The sequence below is a fragment of the Stylophora pistillata genome, chromosome 2 (genome assembly GCF_964205215.1).
Source record: "Stylophora pistillata chromosome 2, jaStyPist1.2, whole genome shotgun sequence".
Classification (NCBI taxonomy): domain Eukaryota; kingdom Metazoa; phylum Cnidaria; class Anthozoa; order Scleractinia; family Pocilloporidae; genus Stylophora; species Stylophora pistillata.
In genome coordinates this window covers 22,209,966-22,232,508 of record NC_142520.1, presented here as the reverse complement: position 1 = coordinate 22,232,508, position 22,543 = coordinate 22,209,966, and the positions used below count along the sequence as shown (strand labels likewise).

Genomic DNA, 22,543 nt, shown 5'->3' with positions numbered 1-22,543 from the left:
GTTTTGCCGTGATGTTATTGGCTCTAAGACTCAATTGACGTAAGTCGGTCGTGATTGGTCAGTTTCGATCTGTCGGTTAAGTTAGGTCGTTATTTTTCGGTCGTTTGTGATGTTTATGTCGTGAATGAGTCGTTTGTATGGAGCGTGTAGTTGTTGAAATCTGTTTAGGGGAGTCTGTTCTAAGTTAGTAAACCAGCTTTCCAGAGTCAGTCGTTGAAAATAGTCAGTACTGTAGGTTAGGCATTGCGCAGAGTCCCAGTCAATGTTGTGGTTGGTAAGTCGATGGTGTTCAGCAATGTGATCGCTGATATCACCTTCCTCGTCGCCCGTCCGTGAGGTTTCTGCCAGTCTCACCGATGTAGGAGGCTTGGCAGTCGGAACAATTGATCGTATAAATCGTTCCCTGTCTGTTCCTCGGTTCGTCTTTGTCTTTAACGTTGGTTAGTAACTGACGTAGTGTGGTGATAGGTTTGTGGGCGACGCGAATATTGAAGGGTAGTAAGATGCGCGAGATGTTTTCAGACATGCCTTTTATGTACGGTACGGTTGCTGTAGTCGTAGGGGTTGCGGTGTCGTTTGTTTCGGTAGAGGTAGTGGGGCGTGAGTGTTTCGTCGGTTGAAGTCGTTGTTGTAGTTGTTCCTCGAAAAAACACGGTGAAGGTATTTTTTCTCGTCGGATAAGCTGTCTGTTGAGTCGTATACTAGTTGTGCGCGTCGTGTTAGAGTTCTGATAGTTGTGGCTTTGTGTGATGTTGGGTGGTAGGATGACTCGTCTAGTAATCTGTCGGTACGTGTCGGTTTCCTGTAAACTGTCGTCCGTAATGAGTTGTCGTTGTGGCTTACCAGGCAGTCAATACAGATACAGATTTTACTCCGGCCTCCCTGTTATGCGAAATAAGCCTGATCGTATCATATGAATCTGTGCGTGCACAATAAAACAGGTTTTATGTAATCTTGAACAAACTATTTTCAATATACGTTTTATATGAAAAATCCAATATTTCCCGCTCCAAACCCGATTGCTGTTAATTTACTCACCCCTTATCCCCTACTCAGTGTCGCTTGCATTACTATGAGGACTACCATACATGACAGTGTGTAATGTCAAGCCTTGTGTATTACAACAATAGGTAATAGGAAGAAGGTGAAAATCATTTGTAAGAATCAAGTTGTTTTCAGAGCTAAAAAAATCCAATTTATCTCAATTCATATTGTCACAGGTTATAGCTTGTTATCCTCTCTGGTGCCTTGAGATGTTAGACTAAAATGGAGATATCAAATCAGTGACAACATTGGTTTGATGAAGTGTATATTTTAGGCCCTCGTATATGTACATGAGGAAGAGATTTAAGCATATTTATTCTCCGACCTTTGTTGTCAAATGCTATGTAATTTATACTAAATATACTAAACTTTGGCAGGCGGCTGCAGAACAACCAATTGAAGAAATTACCATCAGGCATTTTCAGTAGCAATACCCGGCTGTCTTCGCTGTAAGTTTGGAGTCTTTCTTAATATTGGCGTAAGAGGAAGAAGTCAAATCCCACCTTCAAAACAAACATTTGAATGCGTGGGTTATATTGCATATTTCATGTATATCATTGCTTATGTCCTAATAAAGCCGCACTAGAATATAGATTAAGAAACTTCCTCTAAAACATGCATTGTATTCGTTCGCAAAAATGGATTATCAAAGAAAAATTTGTAAGGGAATTTGTTAGACCCTTCCCCTCTTCTTTAAGTAGTCTCTTTATCAAGTCAAGAATGTTCTATGTAGTTCAGTGTTCAAGGCTGTGTTTCAGACTTCTTCTGTTTATTCTTCTTTGCACGAACGAACGAATGAAAAAAACAAACAAACAAACAAACAAAAAAAAACACAAAAAGCGAAAAAACAAAAAACAGCCTGGTGACACCTATAGTGACAATTCATTTTAAATGAGCCAGTCAATTAAACTTACAGTGCAATCACTGTAAACATTGTCACAGTCTACACGAAATTTAGAAATTTTGTTGATCTGAAAAAAATGTTCACGACTTTGGAGGTACGAATCCAGTGCACTAGTCCTTCTTAAATCCAGACCCCATATGCTAGTGTCTCTGAACCACGTTTCTTTACCTCAATTAAGTAACAAAATACCAGTGGTGAACACCTCAGCTCTTTTCTCTGCACGTTATCAAAAAATACAGGACGGTGTTAGATAACTCACGAACCCCCACGGATTCTCTAAGACCTTTATAGAGGACATCCGGTTCCCTATAACTGTACTTGAATTTTATCATTTACTGTTGTTTACATTTCTGTTAAACTGGATTAAGGGATGCACTAGAATTAGAGTGCAATAGGGTCTGGTGTGTTATTTCCATTTTGTCCTTTTTCGAAGTCTTTTAGTTGAAAATTGTTTTTAAAATCTAATAGAAATATTTTGTGGATGAGAAAAGTGTACAACATTGAACAGGAAGAAGCTCCTTTTATTCAGAAATTTGAGGTGATAACTTCGGATATAAATACAAAGAAAGTAATAAAGATTTAATAGCATCATTCTAAACAAACTTTTACATGATGAGCGCCGGACTTTTGCCGAATTTGTTCGTAGATCAAATTAAACTTAGTTACTCAAGAGCGGCGCTCCCTAAATAGCGCCTGGAGGTGTGCAATATGAAAAAATTGAAAATCCCCTAGCTTTGGCAGAATATACGTCTGCATGAATTCTTTTTAGACAAAAAACTCTAAGTTCCATTGCATTTTGATTTTACGCGAACGGCGGTAAAATCGATTTAGTGGCTCTCGTGTCAGCTTCACTAGGTCTAGTTAACCAACAACTTGAACGTCGCTTGAGAATAAACCAAACGATAAATGTGACCAACGATTTTCTCAATGGAAAGAACACGTATTTACAAACGTCCGTCGCGAACTAAGTTTTTGGGCAATTTTTGTTTTTTTTTCATTATTCCACTCATTTAGGCGGACAAAGAAATGGCAAAATTGAGAGGGTCAAATCGCACCTTGGTACATGGCAGGGGGTTATACCAAGTTAATCCAGCGAAGGACAAGGCTTCTTATTCACAAAAATCCAATACAATTTTTCGGCTACTCAAGACTACGAAATTTTAGGACCCCAAATAAAACTGACACAGGGGTCAAAATACGCTATTCCTTGTCACGCAATTGGAAGTGAAAAATCAACAATGCGCACGTTGAAAAGACACCAGGCCGTTTTGGGGCAAAAAATCGTTTCTACACTGGATAGAAAGCTAATTTAGTTCAACTTTCGTCGTTTCTGTTGCTCAGGTTACCTGATATTCAAAATGTTAGCGGTTATTTTAAAAGCAAAACAAGCCAAAATGCAAAAGCGTCCTGTACGATACGGATACAATTTGAAACTGGTAACAAACCATAAATCAATATGTTTGCCATATTTACACTTTAATATGAGTATTGTTAATGAATTTGTACATACCATGCATTAGCGCCAAACATAGATTGCGCATTCGCTTCACGAAATGCTGTCGTGAACTGCCTTCTGCTTCTCTCGGGTTACACGACAAGCGGAACCCCATGTCCTGGGCCGCAATTGCAAAGCACACGTCAGTTACCCCAAACACTTGCATTCTTTCCTTATAATTCTTGCTCACTTTTACCAAATGTTAATTTCTCATGCGCGTTATTTATAGTCATTTTTTATGGCCATCTTTTTATCCTCTCTTTCTCTTTGTTCAAACTGGTGGGTTCAGAGAGGGGTTCAGTCTTTCCCGACAGTGACTTTTATTTTGGAGAATTCTAAGACATCCTCTTGTTTGACAAAAAGCAGTCTCTTCTTCAAGAAAGACAGAAGACATCGTTTAAGAAGAGAAGTTGCATCCATTGCCAACAAACACGCCGATATTTTTTTCTTTTTAAGTTTAAGGATTCGTGAGTACTTTTTAGCACCACTGCAAAGTGTTGCGGCGTATGCTGTACGGCAAGCGCATATTTACAGGGGAAAGGCACTCGCTTCTCAACAAGGCAAATATGCCTTTGAAAAACATCAGGAAGGATCTAGTGCATAGACCTATATTGCCACTTCTGAGATTGCAGAGTAAAGAATTCAGGCGTTACCGTAGAGCTGGGCATTACGATCTTCGAGAAAGGCTTTCCATTTTAGTGCTAAGCAGAAGGCCTTCCTAGAAGACAAATTTAAAATAGAACACACTGGAAACATAGCAGATCCGGCAGAGGTGGCTCAGGGATATGGGGCATGGAAATCATGAAAATGGAGCCGCATATCAGTCATTGTAGATGAATTCCTAGCACCCAAGCAAATGATGGTCAGTTGCCTAGGGTTTTCCTCCCGCAACTCTGATGCGCGCTGGCGCAGAAATTGCCAGCGGCAGTTGACACGAAAAGTAAAGGCCTCTTCAAAAGTGGCGGCAAATAATGATAGCGCGAACACATTAAACAATGTTTAAGGCATTTCGGCAAGGAGGATGAAACAGAGAGAGGAGATCGGTTTTGGAATACCAAGGTGAAGTTTTCTGCGGAGAAACAAGGCGTAAGGAGGGTTCGTTTTGCACAAAATAAACCCAACTATGGGATGAGAGAACAAGAATGGTCAGAAAATCACGCTCAGTTTCCAAAGGCTTGACACAGCAGAGAAATTTGGTCTCCGGCGAGATTTAAGGGAAGGAAGTTTCTCAAGAAGCGGCGCTTGGAGAAAATTCCTGAGGATGGTCGCGGGCTTCAAAGTTACAGCGTCGAGTCAATTACTGTTTTCACGCAAACTACGCCGCTTCAAATTATTTATTCAGTAAAACATCAAAGGGTAACAACCTCATTTTACATGCAGCGCTATGATCGAGGATTTGCAAAGGACTCAAATTTACAAAAGCTATTGAATTTGAATACGATCTAGCCTGACAGTTAATTAAGTAACAAAAAGACTTGCTAATGTTTGGTAAGACTGTAGCGGCAAGCGAACATCAAGGCCGAACGAAGCGCCGAGAAAATCGCGACCGAAGAAAATAACAAACAAGCCAGGGGATACGTTACGGAGACTTATCTTTAATAGATCTCGTAAAATATCGGTCCCTATACGTCGGTGGCTTGAAACCAAAACTTAAGAAGTAACCTTAGGACGGACGCCGGACATAACAGTGAACAGTAAAGGAGCGTACGATGCAACAACTAAATAAAGAAAAACTATCCGAAAGGCTCAAATGGCACAAAGGCCAACTGTAACTGAAATGTCACGCAAACTTCAAGTCACGCAATTAAAGTCGCGCATTTACATGGCTCCCCTGAAACACCAACGTGTTTCACTACAAATAAGCAAATTGGTTAAGGAGAAATTAAACATTTTAAAAAGGTTTGAAGTGTTCGTGCTAATGATCGTATCAAATAATCAGCAAAGTCAATGGCTCCTCGGCTGGGATACACCCCGGGATTCACTCTCGTAGTCATCTTTAGACATCAACAGGACAAGCTTCTGAACTGGACGCTCCAGGAACTTCACTTCCTTAACTCTCCTTCCTTTCTTATCAAGACAAGCGTCTGCTAGAGCTAACTTCACCGTGCGAACGCGTCCATCAGAACTTCGGTTGACTGCACAAACACGCGCCAGCTACCAACGACTGCGGGGAGCGTTATCATCTTTAATGATCACGATGTCGTCCACGCCTACATCTTTCTGGGACGCTGTCCACTTCTGACGTTGCTGCAAGCCAAGCAGATATTCTTTCCGCCATCGTGACCAGAACTCGTTGGCCAAATGTTGGACACGCCTCCAACGCCTCCTGCAAAACTTGCCACCTGACGGAAAGACACCAGGTGGCGAGAGAACAACCTTCGTCTTCATAGTGAGGAAGTGGTTGGGTGTAGGGGGCTTAGCGAACCTGGGTCATTTAAGAGGTCAACTGTGAATGGACGGCTATTAATGATGGCCTCCACCTCGCACATGAGCGTTCTAAGCGACTCGTCGTCCAGCTGTAGACCATTGTTCTGGAGAAATGGGGACAGGACGCTTCTGACTGTACGGATCTGCCGCTCCCAGACTCCACCCATGTGGCTAGAAGACGGAACATTCATAGCGAAGGTGAACCAATCACAATTCCTCTGAAGTAATTCTGCTTTGATGCGTTCGTGGTCGAGCTCTGCAAGCGCAACCTTCAACTCATGCTTAGCGCCAACAAAATTCGTTCCCTGGTCGCTTCGTAGTTGGCGGATCGGCCCTCTGCGGTATATAAAACGACGAAGCGCATTTATGAAGGCATCCGTTTCAAGTGAAGTGGAAGTCTCCAAATGGATGGCTCTTGAGGCTAAGCATGTAAACAGAACTCCGTACCTCTTCATTTCTTTTCTCCCTTCTTTGATGGAAAAGGGGCCAAAGTAGTCCACTGCACAAAAAGTGAAAGGTGGAGCTGGTTCTAGTCGATCCTCTGGCAGATCTGCCATCTTTTGCTCTACCACTGCAGAACGCATCTTTCTACAGACAACACAGCTCCAGATGTAGCTTCCAATTGCGCTTGTTCCACCCACGATCCAGTAACCATTGGCTCTTATCTCGTTCAAAGTCAGTCCCCGCCCTTGATGCTTTATCTTCTCTTGAAAGTACCTTATAATAAGAGTCGTCACGTGGCTCATTCGAGGTAAGATCACGGGGAATTTGACTTCAAACGGGAGTGAAGCATTTCTAAGGCGGCCGCCAACGCGTAGAATTCCCTGCGAGTCAAGGAAGGGATCCAGCTTATGTAGGGAGGATTGCTTCGGACTAAACTTTATCTCTGCTGGCGCGGCTAATCTGTCTTCGAGGGACTTAACATGCTGTGAGGACTTCAACGACTTAAGCTCCTCAGAAAAGGCGGTACACTGGACGGACTTTATGATTACACTTTCTGCTTCTTGAAGGTCTTGCACTTGAAGCATAACCTTCTTATTGCTGACCCTGTGCTCCGCAAAGGCTTGCTCTCGTAGCCTTTGAAGATACAGAAGACTTAAGGCAACGGCTCTTCTGGCATGGAACCAATCAGAAAAGTATTCCAAACGGTCTGTAATCTTCAGCTCCTTCTTCGTGGACTTTGTAGCTAAGGCGATGACTTTCCTGACCTCAGGGTCACATGGCAGTACTTGGCTGGGATCTGGCAAAACTTTCTCATCGACGGGCCATTCCTTCTCCTTCTGCCACAAGAATGCAGGTCCCGTAGACCACTTCGAAGTAAAAAGAGCATTTGGACAGAGACCGCGGGAGGCGTCATCTGCCGGGTTTGGTTTAGTTTCAATGTATTTCCACTGATCCACTGAAGTCAAGTCTTGAATGAGCTGAACTCGATTGGCAAAAAAAATATGGAACCTACGACTTTCATTGGCAATGTAGGCCAAGACAACTTTGCTGTCAGACCAGAAGAACTCTTGGACGTCTTCAAGGTTTAGCTCCTGACGTATCTGTTGGCTTATCTTCACAGAAGTTACCGCGGCTTGTAATTCAAGACGTGGAATTGTGACAGGCTTGAGGGGGGTCACTCGCGACTTGCCAACTACAAAGGCACAATGGATTCTGCCGGAATCGTCTTGAAGCCTCAGATAACTGCATTGACCGTATCCCTTAGTGCTGGCGTCGGAGAAATGGTGCAGCTCTTTCTTTACTACTGTTCCAAAGTCATCAGGTTTGAAACATCTGGGAATTGAAAAATGCTGAAGAACATGAAGCTCAGTCCTCCATCTTTCCCATCTTGCTCTGATCACCTCAGGTATTATTGGGTCGTCCCAATCCACACCATTGCGGCACAATTCTTGTAGAATACTCTTTCCTTCTAATAGCACTGGTGCAATAAAACCAAGCGGGTCAAAAATAGAACTGATGGTGGAGAGAATTCCCCTTCTTGTGCAAGGACGGTCTTTCAATGCTATACGAAATTGGAAAGTGTCTGACTGAATACACCACTGAACACCGAGTGCTCGTTCCATGGGTAACTTGTCAAGATCGAGGTTTATGCTCTTGAGGTGATCAGCTCTGTCAATCACTGGGATGTTCTTTATGACCTCCTTCTTGTTGGAAACGAACTTCTGCAGGTTGAAGCCTCCTCTTCTGCACATTTCTTTCACAGACTTGATCAAATGGTTCGCCTCCTCAATCGTGGCACAGGACTTTAATCCATCATCCACATAGAAGTCGTTCCGCAGAAAGTCAGCGGCAGCTGATCCCAACTCGCACTCACTATCTTGCGCAGACTTCTTCAAAGCAAAATTGGCACAACCAGGAGACGAGGTTGCACCGAAAAGGTGCACGTCATTCGGTACTCAATTGGAGCTTTCGAAAAGTCTCCATTCTCCCACCAGAGGAAGCGCAGTAGATCCCGGTACTCCTCAGCAACACACACTTGGTAGAACATGGACTCAATATCACACATTAACCCCACGTGCTCTTGACGGAAGCTGTTCAGGACACCTGTAAGAGTGTTCGTTAAGTCCGGGCCTTGTAACAGGTGTTTATTCAGAGACTCTCCCTTGAACTCTGCGGCACAGTCGAAAACAACGCGAATCTTAGTTGGTTTCTTGGGATGGTTTACTCCGTGGTGTGGGATATACCAGACGTTTCGTTGTTCTGTATCTGACGACGAAGAGATGCTTTGTTTCACCCTTTCAGCAAAACCCTTCTCTATCGTATTCTCCATGAAGGTGACATAGTCGTCACGGTATCTTCTATCGGCCGTGAATCTTCTTTTCAGTTGTAACAAGCGACGGAAGGCTGACTCACGGTTGTTAGGAAGAACGACATTCGGATTCCTCAGGGGTAGGGGCAGTTCATAGTGGCCATTCTCTAGTTGAGTAATTCCTTCCCTGACGATGGTGAGGAATCTTCTGTCTTCTTTTGAAAGCCCCAATCCAGGAATAAATTCCTCTGAGAAGTCCCGTTCGAACATTCGTGTCACTGCAAAGGGATTTATTTCTTCTTTAGTTTGGGCATTGAGAACAAAGCTGCGCTTGCTACGGCGGCCAGTATCAACTTCATACGCAAGGATTCGCTTGCAAGACGACGCTAAATGCTCTCCACAGTCTGGCTGAACATCTTCTAACGGACTGACGGGACCAATTATTCCCCATCCTAGGAGAGTGCGGACGGCGTAAGGATCTTCTCCCTTACCCAAAATAACTTCTTTAGGCTTGATCGCCTTCGGACAGCTGCAGACAATCAGCAATCCGATTTCCAAGCTTTCTTGATACGGCATAATCTTATCTTTGACCTTTTGGAGATGTGGCCACACGGCTGCAACTTCAGGACTAGGAATCTGGTCTCTTCTGGATGGTATCTGGTCTCTGGAGTATGTCCTAGGTAGCTCGACTTGAACGCGCTGATCTATCCTCTCAACTACCAGCCCATCCACTCTGCAAACGGCGATTTCTTCGCTTCCAAGCATGGTACTAAGGATAAGTTTCGAATCAACTCCAGGGATTCCAAGTCTATCCTTCACGTCAGTCTTGATAAACGTCGTGTCACTGGTGTCATCCAATAACGCATAGACCTTGACTTTAAGCTCGGGGTGACTCTTACGAAACACATAGACTGGGATGATTAAAGAATTCGTTACAGTGCCATGCCCACTCGCTGCGCTACACACATCAACATTGGGGTTGGAGTGGCTGTCGTTGTCCGCGACCTCTGAACTTGCTTGATGACTTTGGGCCGAATCGGACCGAGTTGATTCAGGAGTATTCTGGTTGCTAGATCCTTCTTTATACGTAGGGTCATGAAGTGGAGTCGGATGCTGCCTACCGCATTTTTCGCAATTTAACCTAACTCGACAGTTCTTCGATTGATGACCCCTTTTCAGGCATCCAAAACAGAGGCCTTTCGATCTAACCAGTGCCAGGCGTTCGTCAATGCTCTTCCTGCTTAGTTCTCCGCACTTGTGAGGTGGGTGGTTGCCACCGCAGAAGATGCACGAACTTTGTTGTTTCAGCTCTTGCTCTGCATTAGGCTTTCCTCTGCTCTCGCTAGGCCGGGTACGAGAGGAGAACGATGCAAAGCTGTTAGCCTCCTGACTTCTCTTTACTCGGCTTCTGTCGGGCCCCTTGTTTCTTTTACTTTTCAAAGCTTCTGGAGAAAAGACCGGATCATTCGCGAGATCTGCTACTTCTCTGACAAATTCTACCAGATCATGGAAGGATACTGTTCTCTCCGTTTTCTTCAAGATATCACGTGCTTGGCGACACCACCTGGAACCTGACTTGAGGGGCAGTTTTGTGCTTATTTCCTGTAGTAACCTTGTTGAATTTAGATCTTCCATGTACTTCATAGACTGCATGGCCCCTTCACAACGGATAAGAAAATCAGAGAGATCTTGAAGACTGGAGCTATCTCCTTCGACGATCTGCGGCCAATTTCTCAATTTAGCCTTATAAGCTTCGGCCACTTGAAATGGGTTGCCGAAACGCTGAGCCAAGAGCTTGCGAGCTTCTTCGTAACCCTTGTCAGAATCCCAGATCAAGAAACCTTTCACGACTTCGTGGGCTTTACCAGACGTATACTTGCTCAAAAAATACAGTTTGTCTTTCTCTGAGTCAACTTTCTTTTCTATCATGGCATCGAAGGCAGCTATGAATGTCGGGTAATCGAAATAGCTTCCTTTGAATACAGGCGGTTCTTGAGAGGGAAGCGTGCTGGCTCTTTGCTGGTTGACAATGAGAGCGCTTAATTCCGCTTGCTTTGCTTGGAGACTGACTATTTGTTTAAGAGTCACTTCTTGATGTGTTGTTGGCTCGTCTCGCTCTGGGGCGAAATTGTTGTCTTGACTAGCGGCTTCTCTCACTTGCGGCGTGAAAGGAAGTGCTTCCGGTCTCAACAGTGAAGGTTCATGTTTTATGACAGTTTTTCCGACATCGAATTTAGCTTCGCGGAAACTTTGTTCGATTCTCTCATCAGATTTCGTATTATTGCGAACTATGCCATTCTTCACTTCTTCGTTCATGACCAATTTGATAGCTTCCTCCTCAGCATCTCCCAAGGCGATCTCTCTTTCCAACTGGATTCCTCTTAAATTGGTTTCCTGATCCAGATACTTCATTTCGACATTTAGCTTCGCTGCTCTGGTCGCCGCCTCTACTCTCTTTGACATGACCGACGACCTAGAAGATCTTGAAGAACCTGAAACCCTTGATCTTCCAGAACGGCCTGATTTGGTTTCTTGCTTATTAGATTCGCATTCTTCGTGCTTTCGTTGTTCGATTGAACGAACAATCTCGGACAGTCGCATTCGGCATTCGATAAACTCCCGATCGCACAAATCAAAATATCGGTAAGCGGCACCTTTAGCACTTTCATCATCAAGTAACTCGTCATAAGATCGGTATGCCTGGTTAAGCTCCTCTTTAATTACATCCAGGATTTGTCTTTCCTTTTCCAATTCTTCGGTACCCGGGTGGGGCTCGAGCAATGAGTAAATTCTTCCAACATGTTTACGTATTTTGTTTTCCACTTCTTGTTTCTTTAAAGCGCGAACTTTCAATTGATATGCTCTGCCTTTGTCGGTCAAAGTACGCTCGTGTGGTTCTCTCAAGTTAGAAGGATCGAATTTCCTGCCACGAGGACTATTGGCTTTGTCCAAACTAAGATCACTTAAGTCACATAAGTCATTTGGAATTTCAACTTCTGCTTGTTTCTTCTCCAATGAGAGAATCTTTCGAACCGTAGCTCGAGGCGATCGACTACCACTATCGCTCATCCTCAACAAACTTTAATTCCAGCCAAAGGCGTCAGTTGGCGATATTTTACTGTAGCGGCAAGCGAACATCAAGGCCGAACGAAGCGCCGAGAAAATCGCGACCGAAGAAAATAACAACCAAGCCTGGGGATACGTTACGGAGACTTATCTTTAATAGATCTCGTAAAATATCGGTCCCTATCCTTCGGTGGCTTGAAACCAAAACTTAAGAAGTGACCTTAGGACGGACGCCGGACATAACAGTGAACAGTAAAGGAGCGTACGATGCAACAACTAAAGAAAGATAAACTATCCGAAAGGCTCAAATGGCACAAAGGCCAACTGTAACTGAAATGTCACGCAAACTTCAAGTCACGCAATTAAAGTCGCGCATTTACAAAGACCTTGTCACGAAACTTTCATAAAATTATAGCAAAAGAATGACAACCCTGAATGTAGTCTGAAACAAAGTTCTGAAGGAAATATGTTTATTAATACAAGCGTATATTTTAAAATTTAATCTTTATATCTTGTAGAAAGAAGGACACTGGAGTAAATAAATAGAAGTATGGTTTTACCTAGACATAACAGCTAAAAGCTTGTTTATTATTTAACTAACAATGATTTGTGATTCATTATTCTATGAAATTATCCTATCAGTATAGAGAATTGCTCGTTTTAAAAACAAATTTCATTTATCTATGTATACTTCATCCTGCTCTTAAAAACTATCAAGCTGCAACCTTTTGTACCTTTTATTTAAGACAAATCCATTACTAAAACAAATCACAACATAACAAGCAAAATGCTGAGTCATTAGTTATTCACCCTTTGACCCCTAACAGTGACCAGCATCTAATTTCTTCTTACAATATTAACCCCAAATTAAACATAAAGTCACAAGAATGAAGGAAATAATTACTAACTAAAGGAGCTCTTGATTGTTGAACAAATTCTCCTTGCCAGCACCTTGGAAAATGTATTGAGAACAGTATGGAGAATATTCATACTGTTGTAAGCATGTAAAGGGTTTAGTGCTCAAACCTTTATGTACAAAATTCCATAAATACATTAGACCAGAAACCCTGCCTCTAAAATGCAAGTCAGTTAAAAAAAAATGGGTTTATAAAGTTTTCTTTGTAATAAATTACATCAGTGCATACCAAGTGATATCAGTGACAACAGTACTTTTGCATTCCGACAGGTTTAACCTGTCCAGCAAACATAGCTAATTTAAACAATTTTGCATCAATTTGAAAATATTTTTCTTATTAAGTAGGCATATTACTCACATTACTGGTACACAGAATTTGTTGAGATCGTAGTTATCATTCTCAGTGCAAGTATGCCTTATTGTGCACCAACTTGGCCAAGAGAAATACACTTCACATCAAATATTTTGGGAGATTTAAACTGTTGATTAAAAAATAATTCAACTACCCTTCCCAAGCCAATGCACCTTCAAGGCGCTTAACTAGAATTTCCTTATTACCTGCAGTGCTTAATCCTCTACTATGTAAAGCTTCCTTTAAACCAGGTACTGTCATCAAAGTTGGATTGATAGCTACACTTCTTAGCTCAGTGGCATTACAGAACTTTAAATGAGACCACAGTGATAAGTTATCAGCAAAGCGAGTATTGCACTGTTTACAGAATTTGGGTTTTAGTGCACACAACACTGATTCTGTCGCACCTCTGCTGCTTGCACAAGTCACCAGGTCAATACTAGACAAACAAACTTGACAACTGAGCAAATCATTTTCTTTATTTCCACCACAATTGCAAACATTTGGTTGGTAACAGTGTGGCCGAGAACGTCATGGGTAGTGTGAGGGATAACAAGAGGGCATTGATTGATGTTCTGGGAGGTGAAATGAGCGAACATAATTACTTTGCATTACTTGCCACCCTTTACCAGTGGTGATGCTTACAGTTGACCGGTTAGTTAAGGTCAAATCTTCCCTCACTCCAGAATGTTTGGCCTCTTTAGCCTGCAAAGAGACAATGCCATAACCCACCCTATACCTTGTAAAAAGCAAATTTCCATGATAGGGAATGGCATATCCAACTGTCCATGTGTTGTGACATCAACACAAATGTACCAAACTTGTGGGGTACACTAACTCACATACTCGAAAATTGTCCTTAACAAATCTTGTTTTATTCTCCTCTTTTTTTTCACAACATCTCTCTTAATTTCTGCTCTCACACACAAAAACTGATTTTATCATCTCCCACGCATCTCCTGTTACAACCTCGTGATCTAGTCTATGCATGCTTATGCAACTTTTGCATTGTATCATCTCTAAAAGCGTCTCCTGTGTGCTTATGCAACTTCTGTTAAACTGGATGAAAAAAGCAAAGACATCAAGTTAAAATACATACTACACATTTCTTTCAGTTCTGCAACATGGGCAGAGTTGGTCTCTATTCTTTTAAAAAGTCCCCCTGCATTCCTCAGACACTCACCTATCTTGCTAAGAGCCAATCGTTGGATTGTTTATGCCTCTGTTTCGTCTTCACTTTCTTAAGTGTCAAGTAAACAATGGTAATATGAAGCCAATGCAATGGCTTGATTGCCAATAAGCCTAACTGGTAACTTGTTATACCTGTTAGCTTCATCACTAAAATGTTCTTTTACTCTTGAAGCCAAGTATCCCAGTCCACACCCCCCACCCCCCCCCTACCTGATGTATGCCTTACATGAGGAAAAATTCTCTTCTGCAGGTATTGCTTTAGGTCCACCTCTGATTTCTGTAACATCTCCTGCTTCCTAGCACGCTCCCCAACACTGTCTGTACCAGAAACCCTCAAAAGAGTCTCTATTCCCTATAGGTGCTCCCAGAGCAGAAACAAAAGGATCAAACTTTCCTCTTTCCATGGCCTCTAAGTACAGGAGATCAATATAATGTTGCCAGGAATTGATCTTACAATGCATGGGTTCTGGCCTTAACTTGTCTGGAAAATGCCCAATCCTAGGAAGATCAAACTGTCGGATGCCATTTTCAGCCATGAACTGTAACTTTCTGGAATTTCAATTTTTTTCTGAAAGGTTTTGGGGAAGAGAGGCAAGAAAATCGTTGTTTACCTTTTCAGTATTAGAGGTTGTCATTTCCTTAGTGTAAGGTTTCCAGGTATCATCTTTACCCATTCCAAAACTACCCCCATTGGTGTTCATGTTTCCTTTATGAACATTTGCATTTGAGGAAGGATATGTAGCTGCCTGGTTGAGTTCACTGGCTGCCCAGCTCTGCCAGGACATGCCTGCTCCTGGCTGAAATTCAACAATGTACCCTTTATCATAAGCAGTGGAAACATTACCTTCAAACATTTTCATCTCTTCAGTGAGCTGCTTCCAGAGGTCATGCATTATTTGATCTTTCTCTTTTACACTTACACCTGATCACCAAAGTTCCAGCTCACCATACTTCCAATTGACATTGTCATCTCATTTGTTTCAGGAGCTCCATCATCTGAGAACTGAAAAATTAAATGATTTTCATTTTCATTGAACCAGACATGTTTACAAGAAAGATGGGGAACTCTCATGTGGAAATCAATAATCAGAAACACCTGATGCCCCCTGGGATCTGTGTGACATGACCAATGTCTAAACTTTTAACAAACTTTTCAACATTATCATCTGAGGAACTGAGTTTGGGTAACCTTAAGTCAACTCCAAGACATTTAATGTTACGTAGCAGCCAGACCTCTTTTTTAGTATTAAAAAAGTAAACTTTGTGTTTTACAGACAAGATTTATATATTTAAGTGGCACGGACTGTTTCAGTACATCTTCTGAAAATTGATAATCATTAATGGCTCTGTCAGAAATACCCTGAAGAAATTGGCCCCTCATAGACTACTTTCATCATAAATGGCTACCAGATTAATATTCTCTCGCGAGGTAAAAAAGGCTAATCTAAATTTAAACAAAAGAATATTAATCCGGCAGCCATTTATGAAAGTGGTCAATGGTTTCGTAGCTTGCATTGGCAGCCAAAAAATCCCATGCCCCATCCAATAGCATACCTATAGTAGATTAGTCATTTCCAGTCAGTCGAAAAGCCTGATTTTTCTTTCTTCTGCCATGGAAGTGAATGGCCATAGCCACTCAATATAAAAAACATAAGGTTGGGAAGCTTTTTCCAATGTGAAATAAAGGACTTAAAAAAGCTCTTTAGTAGAGAGCAGTGCACACAGAAAATCACGTGCGACGTCGTAAAGATTATAAGACTTACTGGATATCTCTAAAGAAATATGGGCTCTGGAAAGACCCTGTTTACCAGGCCGGAAAAGTGGAACTTAGGGACCAAGTTAATGTAGCACGGGAAAAGATGCCCAATTGTGTTATAAAAGATGTGAGGTCAAGGTTTCGTAACCCTCCAGGCATTCCTTACATGGGGCATAAAAGGGAATAAGCAAATTCTCATACAAATCCCCATGTCAAGGAGAGCAATTATAAATATCAATTGAATAAGTTCATGAAACATATACAGTCATAACAAAATTAAGGGGTGGAAACATCAATAAAACTGCATGGAAAGTCCCTTAAATAATACCTACACTGTAATACTCATGACTGCTTCACTACTTAGTACCAGCAGTTGGTGTAATTATTCTTCCCTGGTTACCTCACATCTTTTACAAGACATTTGGGCTCCCATTTGAAGTTATCTCAAGAATTCAGAATCACTGGTAAGCAGAATGGACATCAGTTATTTAGATTAAAAAATGTAGACCAGATGGTTTCCCTGATATTGAATGTTTTTGCAGTAAGCACCCTGATCTCTGCCGGATGATTTGGATTCCTGGCATGTTGGTACATCTGCAGAGACAATATTTCTCTATTCCCATTTTCATTCTGCAAGAGAGATAAGTCAACTAGAAAGAGTAAGCATAGCATTCAAAAAGTGCCAAAGCAATTGTGCACAATTAACAACAGCATAAGTCTTTTAATAAATCAAGAATGGCTACTTCCATGTGTATGTTGAAGGTGTCATCCCCATAATGGATCCGCTTAGCAGCATAAATTAGCATCACTGAATGGAGAGATTCAATCCAGTATCTTTCACTACACTGCAGAAGTTAACAGATTTTGAGTGGCTTTTTCTGTAACTAGCTAGAACATGAATTTTTTGTAACTTTTTTAAGGCTTTTACTGCAACAGCCCTAATTTGGAAAAGGCAAACTTTTTCATACAAAGAAACAAAAACATACAGTAGCATCTGCCAATTAATTACCTGCACGTAATCATAGGCATGTCTATATATTGAGGTTAACATAATGGCTTTCCTATAGGGAGCTACAGCTTCAGGTTTAGTTAAAACCTTTTCCTCATTAAGTAGCCATTGTGCTTGCACCATGACTCCGCACGTCAATTGACATGATTTCCCTGAGTCATAAATAAAGAAAATTATAGAAAAACAAATTAATAGATCAGTATTAATAATAGTAAGTATAATGCTTCTGGTTTTCCATTTTTACAGAAAATTGTGTAATCTTTGAGTTCATGAATTATGCTATGTCTTGTTGGAATTACATAACACAATGTGTTCATAATAACAAAAATTAAATTCGCATGAAATTCTTGCTCACTGAGTGGACTGTTCTTCATGCAGAAGTACTCAGGAGAAATAAATAAACAACAAAAAAAAAAGAGAATTACTTTAGTCATACTATAAAAGATTTTTCTGTCCTCCATACTCATATTACATCAATGGTAGGATATTATTGAGGCTGCAAATGTATCATACCTTGGGTCTCAGTTAGAAAAGTCAGCAGCTCTTTTGTCATAGGGACTTCACGGCTCACTGCTGAAGTTTCACTAGCCCTACTCCAGTTTACAACTCCTAAAACTTTTTTTGGCTCTAAACAGAATCAGTAAAAATAAAAATATTTTTAGGAAAAGCATTGAGTGTATTAAGGTTCAACATATCATGCAAAGAGTCCAAAAGCATCTTACGAGAAAGAAAGGGCTGACACCGTTGTGTGTACTGCTGATCTACTCGAGTCATGCCTTGCATCTGTAATAACACACTACAGGAAGAAATGTTAGATATCAAAACATAACAGTGAACACATTTCTGTACTCACAAATCTCTCAGGGGTTACAATTTGATATCAGATATTGTATGCTTAGATGTGCTAGTCAGCAGAACTTTGCAGAAGTCTACTGGATCCCATGCATCAAATTGACTGCTTGCAAAGATCCTGGCTTGCAAAAAGGAACAATTGAACAAAACTCAAGCATGCACCTCCCATACTCTAAGACTGCTGTATAAGTATGTGGCCAAGGACAAAGTAAAATTGAAATCAACCTGTACCTCTCCATTTACAACATAACCAGGAGTGCTTTTCACTTCTTCCTGGGCAGCAGACATGGACTCATTGCAAACCCTATTCACAATGGTTGCATAACAATGCATTTTCAAGACTGTTGAAGTAATTTAAAAAAAGAGGTATTTTAGAATTCAGGTAAGAGAGAAACCAAATAAAAAAACTGCTCAGTCCATTTGAAGTATTTTGGTGGAGAGATCATCATTTGGCTTGCTGTAAACTGTTGTTGACTGCCATTTGCTTGCAAGAAGAAATACAACATAGGAGCATTAGAGAAAGTGCATTGCCAATCTATGAAAAACAGAGGCAGATAAGTGACCAGAGAGAGCGAGTTTCAGAAAATTTCCAGCAGAAAACGAAAAGGTACTTACCTCAAATTTACATAGTACTTTGGAGGACATCCTACCATGATAGAGGAGGAGAGCCACTTGAATGAATCTCCACATACACATGAAACTGTTACGGACACAACGTGACTTTGTCGATTGAAGATTACTAAATCGCAATCATTGAGTTTTCCATAGTAACAGCATGCTGTGGAGAGAGTGTTACAAAAAAAAAAAAATACAGAGATCGCAGAGCTCCCTCGCTGCAGAGATATATATGGGGTCGTTCTCTGCTGAAGGCGTAGTGATCTGCATTCTTTGTGGTGTATGTTCTGCATGTGGAGGGGAAATTGGAGAAACAGCATCAGAGAAAGGTAAAGAAATACACGAAGATGGAGTAGAAGACGCTAAAGGAAAAGAAAACAGTGTGGTAGATGGTGTAGAAACAAGAGGGGGGTCCGGAATAGCTGTGCTTCCAGTTGATGATAAGCTCAGTTGGCTCGATGTCAGTCCTTTCCTCTCCATTTTCTCCTCAAAAGGTAACAGAAGAGCCTCCATCAGATCCGCATCCTGTGTACTTGAGGTCGCTTTTGTTAGATTTAGCGCACCTTTTGCCATCTTGACGCGGTCTTTGATGCCAAGAAGTCTGCTCTATTGAGGAAGCTCTCTGTTGAAAGAGAACTGAAGACCTCGATCTGTTGGACGCTTTTTCTTGCACATAGATGGGTCATTTCCGTCAGCCATAACGCACAAAATTCACAATAAATATCCTTCGAGCAGTCGGTTTCTGTTCAATGTTACCCTTCGACACTCACTACTTTAACCACAAACTGACTAAATTCAAAATATCAACTTGGTACAGACCATAAATTCAGGGTAACCTTCTTTTTGTAGGTACTTAGAGGACAATGAGATAGCAGAGCTACCAGCTGAAGTCTTCAATAACAACAGAAAGTTGGCTAAATTGTAAGTAAAATATTCATGTTCCTGCTAAGTGACTGGCTTTACGCTACTAGCCAAACTTATACTAAAATAGACTTTGTTGTTCATAGCGAGCTCGAGCAAAAGGGGGTCAGGGGAATTTTAGAAAAAATGGAAGCAGTAAACAAAGAATTAGCCATTATTCCGTCGAGCAGAGGACCAAAGAGCCAATAAAGAAAAAGAGCCGTATCAATAACACAATTTGATCTAAAATAATAAAAAAGCTAAGTTAGTTCTCGGCCTCTTGCGCTATTTACCTCAGGCAATGACAGTATGTTATGGACTCTTAAACTTTACCAGGTTATAAAAAACTGGGTCTTAACACAGATCGCACCTAAAAAGAAAAAAATGACAAGTGATAACAACCTTTTTTATTTGAATTTTTTGTCGACAGGCATATACACTAGTGACTAGTACTATATCACATTAAAAAGAGGACAAAAAAAGCTTTTCATAAAATTGTTTCTTTCCTAAAATGCATGTACTTCAAATAATATGAAGGAAATGTCATAAAATTTGCCTAACTTATCAGACAACTTGTGACTCTGAAACAGCCTAAGCCTGAATGGAGTGGAATTAGAAGGTAACTTTTAAACAAAAAATATGCCTTATTTTATGGGCAAGATATCCAGAGAGTTTCGCTGAAAAAGAATAGAATGATACAGAATTAATAACCCATATAACTACCACTACATACAAATAATACATATGGACATTTTTTTTGCAATCAATGTACTTGCAGAAACTCACAGGACGAGAAACCTAGCGTTCGACTTTCGGAAAACGAAGGTTGAATTCACGGAAAACGCGTCATTTTCCTGACGTTTATCCGTGTTTTGCAAACGGAAAATCCGATATTTTCTGTGCGTTTTCACCTCAGTGAATCTAAGTATTCGTTACTTTATTCGGTAGTTTTCCCCCGCGATAAATGTAGGTAAAGGATTCATTTTCCGGCATTAAACCCTCGGTTAACGCAAGGCAAACAGCTTGTCTGCGTTTGTTCATTGGCATTTTCTGAGCGATCAACAATGTATTTACCGGAGTTAACGGCTGAAAACAGGCATTTTCCGGTAAGATTAAATGAGTGTAAATACGGAAAAACGTAGTGTTTTCCTATGTTTGCCGTTCGTGTAACGCATAGAAAGTATCATACTTTCTTCTATTCGCAACACTTTTCCGCGATGATGAATTGGAGAAAATTCCTTTAAACTCATTTTCGGCGTTTTACCATTCATTGCTGTTCGGTTAACTTCTGGAAAGTAACATGAACTCTGCAGCAGTTTTTTCGCATTCCAACGTTGTGTTCGCTGGAGTTAACCAGAAAGCACGCACTTTCTGGCGTTTTCTGCAACGGTGAGTTCGTGTGAGGTATGCATTTTCTTGCGTTTACCGTCGCTCGGTTAATCGTTGCTCGACCCAATCCGTGTAAGTGATCCAACTGCCTGAAAAGACCCAATCCACTTAAATGACCCAAACGGCTCACAGGAGTGAGTTTCCTCAAATGACCCAATCGTGGTCAATATTATAGATATTAGACATAATATCCACTGGCGTTTTAATAGAGCAGGAAATAATGATCATGAACGACGAACATCTTGTATTCATGGCGATGACCGTCAGCATTTCTCAGATGAAACACTTTAAAAATGCATCGTTCGGACGAGTAGGAAAACAGAAGGAAAACGTTCCGGAGAACGAACTATTCATTAGCGTTTCCTCGGAGCAAGGAATCAATCGACGAACATCGTGTTTTCTTCTCGTTCAGTTCTAGTAATTCTGTGTGAAAACGCTTGGAAAATGTAGCGCTCGTGCGCTCAAGGAAACTACACAAAAACTTATTCGAAAATGATGTAAGCTGTTCACGAGTGTTTCTATAAAGTAGGAAAACAATAGACGAACAACAAGTCTTCATCACCTAATCACGGTCGTCAGTAATTCTGTGATCACGAGAAAACGCTTGGCAAATGCAGCGTTCACGCACTTGGGAAAACTATAGTTTTCCCAGGTTCAGGAAAATAAGCAATACACTAGTGTTTTCGTGGAGCAGGAAAACAATCAACAAACATCATTTTTTCAAAGCATTCACTGTTGATAATTCTGTGGTAAAACGCTTGGAAACTGAAATCCTGCTTTCGTGCGCACGGGAAAACTATAGGTAAACGTTTAGGAAATCAAGCTATACACTAGAATATTTTCGTGGAGCAGGAAAACAATCACAAACATCATGTTTTCCTGGCATTCACCCTTAGTTATTCTGTGGGAAGACGCTTGGGAAACGCTGCGTTTGTGCGCATGGGAAAACTATAGAAAAACATTCAGGAAAACAGACTATTTATGGGTATTTTCCTGGTGCTGGATAACATGCGATGAGCATCGTGCTTTTCTTGAGTTTTACTGAGAGTGAACAATGAAATTGCCGTCCGTTTCCAGATATTCGAAAACTAGTATAATGTTGAATTTTTCAGTTACTCACCATTTCTAACGTCGATATCCCCCAGTAAGTAACACAGATGAGCAAGCTCAGTTGGAATCAATTTGCCAAAGAATGCAGTACTTGAACAGGTGTTTGTTCGTTTGTTCAGACGAACTTTGTAAGCCAGAAGTTTTGGGAGAAGGTGTCCAGTCCTTCCAACCTTTCCTCAAAACTTTGCACTCGGTGAAAATCATAATCTTTGAACACACTATCCAGCTCTATTAAAAAGGAATTTTTTTGTCATGTGCAGCATTTCAATTTCAAAAACATGAACAGCCCACTTATCTTTGTACTGTGTACTTTTAGGCCTTAAAGGTTCAAACACAAAACTTCCTTGTGGTAACTTTTAGAGTTCAAAACCGGGTAGACTTACCCAGTGCTGCTTCTTCCGCTTCTCAAAATTGCAATTGAAGAGGTCAATCCAAAGCGCAACTGCCTCTAATTAAAATGAAAACACCTTTCGTTACATTGGCTAGCAAAATGTACATGTGTTAATGAGGTGAAAGACAGATAAAATAAATATCTAATTAAGTGCGTTCAATAAATCATCTAGAAATATTTTATTGAGGGAAACGATGGTTTATTATTTCTGCACGACGTAAAGCTATGAATTTGCAATGAAATAAATTTATTTTGACCTGCGGATTAAAAATCAAAGAAATCATCGTCCTTGTATGTGAGCTGCAATTTGACTTGAGTTGAAGAAAATAAGCCTGAAAAAAAATTAGGCCTGGATGGGATACCAACCCGTTTCT

The 22,543-nt window shown here is 41.0% G+C and overlaps 2 protein-coding genes and 3 pseudogenes across 2 annotated transcripts; all 5 read right to left on the bottom strand.

The window, feature by feature from the left end:
• Positions 1-5,827: 5,827 nt before the first annotated feature.
• On the bottom strand, positions 5,828-8,065 carry LOC148737782 (uncharacterized). Its single transcript, XM_088749341.1, has one exon. The coding sequence runs from the start codon at positions 8,063-8,065 to the stop codon at positions 5,828-5,830; it is 2,238 nt and encodes a 745-aa protein (XP_088605467.1).
• A 4,984-nt stretch (positions 8,066-13,049) lies between these two features.
• LOC148737781 (uncharacterized) lies at positions 13,050-13,757 on the bottom strand (annotated as a pseudogene).
• Positions 13,758-13,809: 52 nt separating this feature from the next.
• On the bottom strand, positions 13,810-15,528 carry LOC148737780 (uncharacterized; annotated as a pseudogene).
• On the bottom strand, positions 14,992-17,584 carry LOC148737779 (uncharacterized). The gene is made up of 3 exons (XM_088750019.1): positions 17,426-17,584; positions 16,913-17,064; positions 14,992-16,748 (listed from the first exon to the last, which is right to left on the bottom strand). The coding sequence occupies exons 1-3, from the start codon at positions 17,463-17,465 to the stop codon at positions 16,605-16,607; spliced, it is 336 nt and encodes a 111-aa protein (XP_088606145.1). The 5' UTR covers positions 17,466-17,584; the 3' UTR covers positions 14,992-16,604.
• Positions 17,585-17,873: 289 nt separating this feature from the next.
• On the bottom strand, positions 17,874-20,550 carry LOC148737778 (uncharacterized; annotated as a pseudogene).
• Positions 20,551-22,543: the final 1,993 nt, after the last annotated feature.